The sequence below is a fragment of the Cygnus atratus genome, chromosome 13 (assembly GCF_013377495.2).
Source record: "Cygnus atratus isolate AKBS03 ecotype Queensland, Australia chromosome 13, CAtr_DNAZoo_HiC_assembly, whole genome shotgun sequence".
Lineage (NCBI taxonomy): Eukaryota > Metazoa > Chordata > Aves > Anseriformes > Anatidae > Cygnus > Cygnus atratus.
Window position 1 is genome coordinate 8,626,098 of NC_066374.1, and position 13,208 is coordinate 8,639,305.

General features: G+C 40.2%; 1 protein-coding gene across 9 annotated transcripts in view; it reads right to left on the reverse strand.

Moving 5' to 3' along the window:
• The window catches only part of AFF2 (ALF transcription elongation factor 2), a 336,498-nt gene that overhangs the window by 313,030 nt on the left and 10,260 nt on the right, over positions 1-13,208 (reverse strand). For 4 of the 9 annotated variants that reach the window (XM_035541442.2, XM_035541441.2, XM_035541440.2 and 1 more), the window contains exon 2: positions 253-384. The exons of the other annotated variants lie outside the window; for them this stretch is intronic. In XM_035541442.2, coding sequence (XP_035397335.1) covers positions 253-384 — 132 coding nt within the window. The remainder of the gene's footprint in view (positions 1-252; positions 385-13,208) is intronic. 9 annotated transcript variants of the gene reach the window in all.

Genomic DNA, 13,208 nt, shown 5'->3' on the forward strand with positions numbered 1-13,208 from the left:
TAAAGTATCCTCATTCTCTTAGAGAAAGTCTTACAAAGACCAACTCGCTATAAATTTGAATTTCCTAAATTCATTGCAGATCTGAGAGACCAAAATGAAATAAATTACCACAGTTTGACACCATCTCCTTCATCATAATAATTCCAGATTTCAGTATAAAAGCCATTACTTAACTTGCACGCCATAATTTACACACTCTTTTACACAATAATTTTTGATCCAAGAAAAGATTCATTTTCCTTTTATAATTACCTTGTGTCAAAGTCTTTAACCTTTTCATCTGAAAAACTAGAGCTGGATTCCTTCTTGAAACATATGTCAAGAGCGCCGCTCTGCTCAGCGTGCTGCAGGAAGGTGCTGGACAGGAGGGGGGAGCCGGCAGCGCTACAGGGTTGCAAAACAAGATGATGCAACTACTGAATATGGTCCTGATTCTGTACAATTCAGTGCTATTTTTACAGTTTCCTAGATCTGATGAAGGACAATATTTTTAATAGGGTACACAATTGTTTTAATGTCTCCACAAGCACCCCCCTAAAGCAAAGCAGCCCAAGTACTGCTGGTTTGAGCCACGAACGGCAGAGAATCAAGCTCACTGACCTTACCTCTGGACTACTTTAACAAAGAGTACATTGTTAAATAAATCTTAACAGAGTGCACCGTAGTGTCACCTACAACCAATTACCGCCATTGGTTGCTTTCCAAGCACTCCACAGCAAAACAATTTATTTTAGTGAATAAAATCCGTGTCACTCCAACACGAAGTTTTAAGTACAACATGAGACCCAACGAAACCACAGTGGCACACGGTTATTACTCGATTTGCATAACTTATACAAATCAATGTAGATTCATTAATTAGCATTTTCAGAGGCTGTCCTGGAGCCCAGGGAAGGCAGGTTCGAGCCCAAGCACACCAGCAGCCGGCCTCTCACAGAAAGCTGACAACAGGCACCAACCTGGGCACTGTGCCCTTCCCCTGATGCTAAATCAAGATTTCACTCCGGCATTTCTCCAGCAACTGACAAAAATAAGAGCAATATGTTACCTTATTAAAATTTATATTAATGTAGCCAGATAAGTACATACCTGGCTGACCTGGTATCTTTTCAAAATGGCGCCTTTTAGTCACACGTAGGAGGCCTGGCAGGTACTAGCGGCTGGAGGCCCACTTTGGGGTAGGGAGCAGATGACACCTTAGCAAAAGGAGGTTTTTATGCAAAAAGGTCTCCACATTTGCTCCTGGCTTGCTCCCCGCTGTGGTGCAGGACTGAGGCTGCCCCGGCCCCTCACCAGTGAGGCTCTGTCAGGTGCCTGGGGCCGCACACAGCCGCCCCGGCCAGCAGACATCCACTGAGGCCTCTTCTCCAAGGTGCTCTGCACCACCTCAGGCTTTGCTCCTCACACACGTGGGAGCACCTGGCCATTAAGTGGCACTTAAGGTGAGCGACAATATGAAGCAGGAGGGAAAAGGCCTCAGAGAAAGCCATAAGATCCATCACGCAAGGCTCGCTCCTGTCTCCAGTGTTGGAGGGAGAGCTGTTATGGACATCAGAGAGTAAGACCGGTGCCTAAACAACCCAAACCCTGCCGAAATATCCTGCCCTCAGGTCTGCCCCAATGAGCCATCTCTCTGGTGCTTGGGGAGGAGGCCGGTAAGTCAGGCAGTGACCCCAAACCTAGCCTCGGCACGGCAGCCACCACCCACAGCAAGGGGTAGCAGCACGCAGCGGCCTGGCTGCGCCCACCTTCCTCCATTTTGTGGGAAGGCGTGATGCTGCAGCCAGGGTGGGAAGGGTGGCTCCCACAGCTGTACGGTCTGTGCGGTCTTACGTTCGGCTTGACTGTCCAGTGAAATGAAAAAACTACTTTTAAGTGATACAGCTACATTCCTGGTTCCTAAGCAAGTGCCACTCCATTACTGGGAACAATTAGCTGTTACTTTAGGCACCTTTCCTGGGTGAGGAACAGAGTACACGTTTTCATCCTGTTCCCAGTTCACCCACTGGCAGACTTGCAGGAAGAGTCTCTAGCAATGAAGTTGCAAGCCCACCTTGGTATAAATTCCCTTTTTGAGAAGTTTCTATCTTGTTTTATCAGAGACTAGTGTCTGTGCTGAGGAAAGCCTATAATGATTTTTCTCTTTTTCAGGCTTATTCTAGAATTGCATCTATTTTGGGGTTTTGTTTAGATCTGTTGCAGCTTTCATACCGTTGATCATGTTGTTTTTCTAACCCGCCCTGAACATCTGTTGGCTCTTTCTGAGGCTGCATAATCCTGTTTGTTTTTTTTTTTTTTTTTCCTTTTTTCCTTTTTGTGTGTGTGCATTTTTTCCTCTTATGTATTCTACTGCTATCAGCTGGCTGGTTTTCTTGTTTTTATTTTCAACTTACATTTTATTTAATTTGGAAAAAAAATTAAAAGCACAAATTCTCTCTACCCTCAACAAATTCATACCTGACACTGCCTTTGTTTTGTTCTGCTGTTTTGTTGGGTTTCTTGTTCGTTTGGGCTTTTTTTTTTTCTTTTAAAATTTCATCAATGTAAAAAAATGCATCAATGTAAAAACTCTGCTCTCAGCAGATCTAAAGGTGGAGTGAGAAGACGATGAAGGATCTTGTTTTCTTAATGATAAAAATCAGTACGTATAAAAGATGCCAGGCTGGCAGCCCTGCAGAGAACAGAGCACACACCGTTTAACCACAACCCAGACGCACACACTCTCAGCAGGACCACTGCAAGCACTGAAAGGGGAAATAACAGTCAAACCTTGGCCTCCTCACTGGGGCTGCCTGCGCGGGCGATAATTAGCACCAAGCGTGGGGGTGGTTTTTGTGACGTTGACACTGGGAACTGTTTGGAGACTACAATTATTTTGCATAGCCTAACAAACAGTTATCAGATGGCAACGGCTTTTGGTCACTACCGGGCTGGACCGCATTCAAACCCGAAAGAGAAAGACACGTATCTCCTCAGCCAGCAAGTCTCCTTACCCAGTGATTATAAAACAAATAAGATTTGGAGGTTGACAAGAGTCCCTTTTAGCAGCATTTGGATTATAAAATTGCTCTGACTCACTGCAGCGCATTGCTCCCTCTTAATTAACAGGGCTGAACTTTGTACATGTCTAGACTTCCTCCTGCAGAATGGCAGAATTTGGCCTTCATGAATATCATTTGAAGTCATATTATTTACAGAGCTTTTATTCATTTCAGTCATTTGTTTCAAACATTTTCCACAAAAGGAAAAAAAGCACCAACTGCTGGGCTATTTAATCCAAACTTAACAGTTTAGATGTTTTATTCAGCATTTTAAAAAGGATTGTCTTAGGGAATTTTATGTGCTGCATTTCTAATGTTAACTTTACAGATTGTAAAGTGCCTTGGGATGCACTAGCATGAAAGGCATTAAGGTATTGCACAATTTAACCAAATGTGTATTGCACTAAAAAGAATCTTTTATGAAAGTGCATACATATAAAAAACACAGCAATGTTAGTGTTTATTAAGAGAAACTCAGATTTATTTCTTCAAGCAAAACAATTTTTCTCCTCCATTGGCAAAAATGACCCCTTTTGTAAATTAAAAAATTTCCATCACTAATGGCATAAAATTGCTGAAATTTTACACCTTGGCTAAAATTTATTTTCCCACATAAAAGTTTAGTCTTTTAAAAGAAGATTGAGATTCATATGAAATCAAAACTTTTTTTTTTTTTTTTTTAAAGTAGATAGGCTTTAGGATTTCTGTTTTGCGAGTGGCTTTTTTCCCACTAGTTATTGGACTGAACCAATTAACTAGCTTGGTTACAAGATTTTATGGGTACAAAAAAAAGGATAAATCACACATTTTGATCCATGCTTCCTATTACTATCAAAAAGTTGCATTTCAAATACAAGAAAAAGCTTGTACAGCTAAATCCCTTGACATGCCTTGAAATCACAGAGTAGGCTTGTACACCGATCACTTATGAGAGAGGATTTAATGTCAGTGGGTGAAGTTCACCACAGTGAGGAGGAACAGCTTTTACACAGACAGAGCAGCCTTATCAAGGACAGGTGGGGTACTGTATCAGGCTTTATCTCCACCTTTTAAATGGGAGGGTGGATTTGATCCTTCACCGCCCCCCTCCCCGTATTCCACTTTTGTAACACCAGCATACTCAAGCTCTACAGTCTCAATCCAGAGACTACCACAGTCCATTAAAAACATCAGTTGATTTTAAAAGGCTACAGACAAAGCCCAAAGATTGTGCCATGGATTTCAACTAGTAAGACTAAACACAAGATTTAAATTTTTATGGCAAAATATATATTTATTATTCAAAAACAAAACAACAACAAAAACACTACTGGAATTTCTGTCTCAGAGACATTAGAAGGAACGAACAACCACTTTGTAATGCTAGATCCATCTTTTCATTAAAATTACATTAAAAATAAAACATGGTGAAGAAAGTCAAAGAGCAGTACTTCTACCAAGAAGGGAAGGATTAGTCGTCCTTTGCATTCTCAGTATGAAATTTAATATGACATTCACAATACATACTCATAGCTCCAGATCTTTTTTGAATCATAGGAACATTTTCTCAAAAGCTTTCAATTATAAAATAGCCCTCAAATAGTTTTGTTTCTGTAAGATATCTGCCTGTAATCCACAAACGTTTCTTACAAATACAACTGTAAGGATTCATTAGGCTTTTAAGTAAAAATTTTCAGATGATGGACCTGAAATCCAATAATATTCCCCTGTTTAAAGAAATACAATAGACCTATGCCTTCCAATTACAGTGGATCATAAAACTGAATTAAAAGATACTTTTTTTTTTTTTTAAAAAAAAAAAAAAAGCTAATTATGATTTTTAACTACCTCTCTCCCACCCTTCAATTACTAGGGTATTTTCAGTTACACATTTATTGCATTTTGTTTTCACACAACTGTCTTTTTTCCACCCAAGTTCAAAGTAAAACCAACCCACAGAACTTGATTTACATTTTTGCTGTAGACATCACGTACAAATGTAAATACAAGCCCTTATTAAACTCAGTGTTTTGCAAACTGTGCTCCTGTGTAACAACAGGATGGCAAGTCTCGGACTCCATGAATAGTGGTCTTGACTCCCAGATCTGATTTGAGCATCACTTTGAATATCACTGACTGAGACTGCAGCCACATATGGCATCGTTTACCACAACCTCCCCTTGTGTTTATTTTACACTGATCACTAAAACATTACAGCACAAAGTGTCGTGTTATCTCTGTATCTATCTCAATATCTATAACTACTTTCTCTTTTGTAAAAACTAGGACAGGGAGTTGTAGCCCTCAAAGATTACAGATACCCATCTTCCTAAGCCTAAGCCTAAACACACAACAATTATAAGATGGTAAACAGCAGTAATTGTACACTAAATGTCTTTTTAAAGAGCCAAATGTGCACTTAAAGTTTAACTCCCACTCACTGCTGCTCTAGAACAAACAGTAAATTAGTGAATACAAAACTAAAAAATTTAAAAAAAATAAAAAAGCCCTGCAGCATGCTCCTCAGGCAGGAAGTAATTGAATTTTTTTTTTTAAACTTTGTAGACATAATGCAGGATAGCTTCAATAAAGCACTGCCTGTAGTAAAAGCATGAGATGATCTTGTAATCCAAAATAAAGTGTGACATCTGGTAATTACCATGCACTGACAGAAAAGGGAGCACCCAGAGAAACAGCCACCCTCACCCTGCAAATCAGTCCATTCTATTTTCTCAACAGACAGTTTATTACCTCACGTATTTTAAAACGGGGGTTTATTTGCACCTGTATGTCTCAGTACAACGCAGCCAGTTTCATGTCCGTTACAGGCAACTTTGGCTTCCTCTTCTCACTGGAGCAGGTGGCACGCGTGGGGCACAAAGCACAGGGCTATTTTTGTCCCACGTACACCAAAAATGGCTTTGGGGTATTGCTCCAGCCTCATTCACCAGCAGATTACTGACAGTCTTGAAACTTCGCACAAGCCTCATGACAGGCTTGCCTTTGTTGGGTTAGTGGAGATTGTTTGGGGAGGGTTTTTTGAGGCAGAGTATCCCACAGCGGGACCGAATACAAAGGTGAGTCACCATCAAGTGTGCCTCAGCTTACAGTGGGCACTAAGAGCAGAAACAGCAGCAACTGAGATGCCCCTTTCTTTCCGACTGGAGCCCAGAGGAAGAATCTTGGTGTGCCAAGGCCTCTTGATAGGCAGAGCACAGAGGTTTTCCAGCCTTACACGTGAACGTTATGTTTACAGGAGGGAGAAAAGAATTAAAACATTTTAAAAAGTAATAAAACGTGGCTGACGTCTGACAAAAGCTGATTGCTCCTGCAGCGTGCTGCAGCATGTGTTACAGTGTGACAGCTCTCCTGACAATTAGAATGAAGAGGTCGTGTGCACTAATAGCGATGCCTAATTATGGAATATATAAAACATACTATAAATATTCCAGTATTTCCAAAGAATGTGACATTTACCACCAGAGGTATCATGTTTGGTTTTTCCATGTCTGTTTCCACATCTACACTTACAATACTGCACATTTAAACACTTTCTGGAACTCAGGAAAAGCAGCAACCAAGCAAAAAGAGGAACACTTTAATATTGGTATTAATTTGCATGGACATATGAAAAATATTTCAAAGACCTCTATGTACTACATGTCCTAAAATACCTCTAAAGTTAAATGTATATTACAGTATACATTTTGCAAACGTGTAAAGTGATGCAGAGAGATTATCTACCCAAAAGCCCAAAGTGCTCTCGAACTGGAATTCCAGCTCTAGTCAGCAGCCGTCGGATTGCTTGTTGTTGCTATTTATTATCCAACATTTACTACTTTAACAGCACCCAGAGACTAAACAGGTTAGGCCATACTACTCTGTGCCATGCAAGTATGTGACAAATGACTACGCAGGGATTATATTGCACTACAAAAGCTGTAAGAACTAATTAGCCTTGCATAAAGTATCACAGGACAGAGGAGAAGGGCAGAAGATATTGTGAAAAACTTAAACTCTTTTAAAGGTGAACATTTTAAGTTCCCCCAAAATCAAAGGGTTAAAATATAGATGATTATTTTGTTTTAAAGTGTCTTTACTCTGAACAGAGCAGCTAAGTAAACCAGCACCTGTCAAGTCTATTAAACCATTCTCTATTTAACCAGAATTCACATTTAGTTCAGTCAATTAATATACGCCTTATCAGGTTCATGATAATTAGCACACTTATTAACAGCAGCAACAGCAGCAGAAATAGCGTCAAAAGAAGAGCTTTGTTGTAGTTCTGTTGTTACCACTAGAGACTCCTATCTGATCTTACCTGGTGATCTACTTGTACTGCCAAGGAGACCCACTTACTTTGCCCTTAAGCCAGACAAATTGCTGTGACAAGAAGCAGACTTAGGGTAGCTTCCATTCACAGATCACTCTAAGTACTTTACGGGTCTTGTGCTGATAAACTACTTGCTTTGCCAATTTCGTTTGGCTTATCCAGGGCTAAACTGTTTTACTTGAAGGGGAAGGATGGTGGGTTTTTTTATTTGGTTGGTTTCCCTTCCATGTTGTTGTTTTATTTAAACCGTGCATGTGTTGTAAGGTACGTGCCGTTACAGGTAAGGGCTGTTGGACCAAAAAATAATTTTTAATCAATAAGGAAAAAGAAATCCTCTTTTGCTTGCCTTTGCCCTACATAGTTATTGTGCATGTGCACATTAGCAAATGCCGAGTTTTTAAAGCAAGTGCTACTCGGAGCAATCAATCAATAAGGGCACTTTGGGGTTGCTTTTTTTGTTGGTGGTTTTTCTTCTTTTTGTTTGGTTGTTGTTGGTTTTTTTGTTTTGTTTTGTTTTTTTTTTTAAGTTAGTCTTTTAATGGAGTTAAACAGCAGATACAATTTAAACTCTTCACACAGAAGATGCCCTCTAGCCTGTCAGCATACAACCAAGTATTTTGACCAGAATTGTCAAATTTCAGGTAATTGTTTACACAAATACTTTTTCATTACTCTCTTGAGCTGTAAAGTCATTGGGGTGTATTTTACAATGCAGAAGTGTTAAAAAATATATAACAACTCAAAGCATATTTGCTGATTTTGTTCCCCAATTTGAACTAGCATTTTCGTTCTCTCAAACTTAGAGCCATTAAACCAAATCATAAGTCGAAATTATTTTGAGAATAAAGGCTAAAAGTTAAGAATCTTTGATGAAATTAACCACTGCTTCAACAGTAAATGGAGCATTCTGCTGTCCTTTGCTTATCACCGCTGTTAACTATCCAGCATTAGGTAAGAGCTGGAAAAAAATGAAATCTATAACTTCCACTACATAGCATATTATCCAGGCAGGTGACTTTAAAGTGATGTTAGAGATGCTGTTAGAAAATCAGAGAATTTGTTAGATTCCTAGGCTTTTCAACATTCAAGACAGACTGCTAACAGTAGTTTAAGGTATCTGTTTTTGTAGTAGAAACTACTGAAACAGGGAAAATTTGCTACAAAACAGGTTGAATTATAGTGAGGGTATTTTCAGGCTACATTTTTAAGGGCATACTTGAAAGACTGGCAGTGTAATCCAGAGCTCTGATTCTTCCTTGAATTCAAAACAATGAGATACTTAAGACTTTATTCACACACCGAGAGAGAGAGAGGAGGAAAAAAGGAGACTTACATGTTTTTAAGTGGAAGAAACACACATTTTCCATTTCAAGTGAGAACTTTAGCACTTTACTCATGACATACAATGAAAAAAGTACTTGTATATAACCCAGCCATGCCAGCAGAGAAATGAATCTGAGGGCTGTGCAATGATCTAAGAAAATCTGAATGGGCATATGGGAACAGCTCATTTTGCAAGACCTCCAAAACCAACCTACTGATAAACACCGGAGGGTGCCTGACTGCCTGCACACTCACATGCCTATTTGTTGTTGTTATTCTTATTCATTACTGAGTCATTATTATTATTTAAGCACCGACAATGCACTTGTGAACCAGAACAGATGCAAAATATCCTGTGCTAATGAGAAAATCAAAGCCTTTCTTATATTAGCAATTTCATATTATAGGATCTCTTTATTTTTGCCAATAAAGCACAACAGTAATTAATACTGCAATATTTTCTTATTGTTCACAATGAGTAAAGCAAGTAAAACTGCTCAGATTCTGCTTTGGCTCTGCCCCCTACCAGCACAAAATACAATAAATACTATTGAAGAATTCCTATTAAGACAAACAGCTGCCAAACAAAATACAACAAAAATCTCCCGTAAAAGGCTGCTGTCTGTTTATTCAGAGAGAGAGTCAGGATTGCTCACAGAAAACAGTGTGGCACTGCTCTTTCATATTTAAATACTTGTGCTGCATCTTACTGCTACAACCATCTCACAGGGCTAAGGAGGATAATTCGTTAGGTGCCCACGGGAAGGGTGCCCTGGTTTGCAGCGTGTTGCAGAGCTGTGGCTCCAGCACCAGCTCACCTTCCTGAGCAGTATCTGGAACCAACCGTACACCACTAGCACGCGCTTTCCACCCCTGAACTTACGCTGCTACACACATGGGGAGACTGACAAATGCTTCCATCTTTAACTAGCTGCCCACAGGCAAGATGCCAGGCTGGGACATCTCCCAGTAGTCGCGATTGATGGCTGCTCCAGGCTGACCCCTCTGGCAGGCCGGGGCTGCAGGGGAGGCTCTGGGACCCCCATGCTGCTGCTCGCCCAGTGTCACTGGAGCCACACGCTGGTGCACACCAGAGCTGTACCCACTTCTTTTCAACCACCCGTTTTTAAAGCAGGGCGAGGGATGTTGGAGCAGTTTGTTGCATGTAGGTTAACCTGCTACAAAGGATACTTGAATTTAGCTGAGAAAGAGGGCACTATTCATTTGGTAACAGCAAGCAAACCCATTCATACTCCTTATATTTGGCCCCAAAACCTACAACCGAGGGTGTACCTCCACCTCAGTGAACATTTCTGTCCTTTCTATGAGCGTTTTGTGTCATGCCAATGTACTCATGACCAAAACCACTTTCATGACAAGTAAAGCTTTTTTTTTTTCTTCAATTTCAGCAATGAACAAAATTTAAGCAAAAAATGACTCAGCTGTGACTGCACGGCCCCGTTGGGGAGCACACCCATGTCTCAACAAACAGGCGGCTGGAAGCAGAGAGCTACCTCCTGTCATCATTCCTCCTCAGACAAAGTGGGTTGATGAACTGTGTGTGACTTTTAAAGCCTTGTTGATGAAGCCTCCCTGGGATCAGACACGGGCCTACCCTGTACTGAGCACCAAAGGGGTACGATGTTGTCCTGATGCTGCAGCAACACCGGGCACAGCCCAGCGCAAACCTCCCTGCCTGCCTGGGTGGCTGCAACCCCAGTCTCTGCGCCCAGAGCTTGTAAATGGCTCCCTGCCCCGTGGAAGAGGCTGATCACGCGCACGTTCAATATCAAAACACTCCTACTGATTCAAAGTACGTGGGAAAAGGAGCCAAGACTGAAAAGCCAGAGCCAGTAAAACTGCAACATGCATCAACAAATGAAAATGTGAATGAAGAAGTTTCATCCTCAGGAAGTCCTCAGAAGGGAGAACTGAGATCTTCAGAATCTGCGTTTCTGACTAAAAAGGCAACTCAAATAGCTGGATACTACCTCTCTTCTCAGCGCCAGAAACCAAGAGAACCTCGCGTTCAGAAGAACCCAATCTGGTCCTAACCACTTTATAGGATTAAATAAAAAAGGCAAGAACCTTAAATACAAAGAAAATATCCATGAGAAGATAATCTGCTCTCACTTCAAAGGCCTACATGAAAACAACACTCAGTCATAACAGCAGCATCCTGTTAATGACACACACTTAAACAAAACAAACAAAACGTACTAAGAGTAAGCTGACATTCTGGCAACAGCAGGTTAAAAAAAAGCCTAAATTTATAATTTTGCATTCAACATTTAGTTTAACAAAACCAAGAACCAATGCACTTAAGTTAGAAGAATGTTTTAAAAAACACTAGCACCGTGACAGATGAATAACAGTTGGACAATTTGATCACAACTGACAATTCACATTTAAGCTCACACAGGAATCCCCAACCTTTATGCTCTCTTCAGTCGGCCCAAAGTCAACAAGCACTTATCATTAGGCACACACTTGCATCCACCGACATAGGCACGCTCACAGTAAAGTACTGTGTGTACTTAAATACGTTGCTGAATCGGGTGGTGTGCACAGATGTGGCCATGCCACTAAAAACCACCATTTTCAGATTTTTGACAGTCACCCCTTACCCCCCCAATTTGTTCTCGTCTGGGTACTATTTTTTTTGTCACAACATTTATAACCCCTGGTATTGCGCCCCCTAAATTGAAAGCTGTGACGCAGTCTTAACCACAACTTTGAAAACATGCTGACATTATAATATACAAACATGTACAAAAGATATATACACTCAGACCCACTAGGGGATAAAACAGACTGGAAGGAAATGAGGAACTTTATGTTACTGTCTTTTCTAATGAGATAGAAAGTGGCAGATGTAAAGATTTCATTCAGCCGACAATCTCTTTTATGATATGAATAAACTACTAAAATAGATTTAATCCTTTATAAAATCAGATTATAAGAAGCAGACAAAATCACAACTTTATTCAATACGCCATTTTATCCAGTGTGACTAATGCATTATTTGTATGAAGTTAAAGTGGAGCGTTGGAAAGCTATGAAATAAATCAAATGCTCTACTTTATGTAATCTTAACAGACAGATCCCATTAGGATTCTACTATGCATAGCTGTTGGTTAAAATCATTGACCAGTAGTATCCTTACAAATTAATCAACTGAGGTAATGCTGGCTTGGCTGTCATCATTTGCTGCTAATCTACATTTAGAATTCACTTCAACTTTTCAAGCCCTTTAGAATAGGTTTATCAATTCTCTCGCCCTCACTTCAGACATCCACCTCACCGCTAATTGTTTACAGAAGACCTGGGACAATGGAACTGTATCATTTATGTCCTTTTTCTTTCCGCAGACATTAGAGCGTATATTGACACTGGGTTATAATTAGTCAGAAAGATGTTAAATCTTAACCAAACATTCTAGTCTGCCTCAGTTTTTTGATGAGACCTTTTATCATTGAAGTTGAATTAGCAGGCAAACTGTAGGAGTTTACACAAGTGAGAGTCATTACAAAATCTAAAATACCCCTTATCTGGTTGACATGCAGCTAGAAGAATTTTCTTGGTTATGGATATACAGGAAGAAAAAAGCATTTTTGATATCAGGTTATTTGTGGAGCTCTAATGTGTTTTCAAACATACAACTTGTGTTACGCCTATGTATTTTATATAGTTTCTAGTCATGTTTGTTAGATGTCTCCTTGTCGTGTACTGCAAGATTCATGAGCAGTCTACAACCAGGCAAAATCCTCACACAACAGCTTGTCTTGGGTAATGGGGAAAGAACCAGGCAGAATAAAGTGGCAGAAAAGTGTATTATTTATTATCCTGACAGGGATAACACCTAGTCATGGTCTACAATCCAAACGTGTTCAATGTCCTGCAGACAGGACCGGATGATTCTGAAGGAGCAAACAGGTGTTTTCTTACACAAATACTGAAAACCTCTATAATGATTTTGCTCCCTTATCTATGACTCCTTCATGTGCACGTTAAAGAACAGTCAGTTCAGGCAAGGGCTCTTTGAAAAGAGAAGGAAAGACCAGGCAGTAGCAGTAATATTGCCAGAGATTGCATAATGCTTCTGGAGCTCTACCAGAGAGTAGGTAAAGGTCATCTTCTCGTCTTCTCCAGAAATGGAGTGAGAAAGCAAAGGAAGCTCTGGTCAAGTATGTTTTAGAGTTCAGTAAATAAATGAAAAACTTCAGCTAGGAGCAGTGGCCTTCAGCTCAGCCCTCTAGTGCAACTTTGCTGGCCCACAGACAATTATCAAAGCCATGAGGGCAATAAGCCTATGTACGTATGCTACTATTAATCTCCTTAAATTACCTTAAAAGTATATGCACAATTTCATCAACATTCTTGAAAAGTCCATCACTCAGAACCAACTTCTTCTTTTAGTCTAGTAAAATACACATGTGCAAATACCTCCTGCTTGTCTGGGACATAAAAATAAAGACCACCAATTGTTTTTGCTGTCTATTCTCCCTTGAGCGTTGAAAGAAAGGACCTTT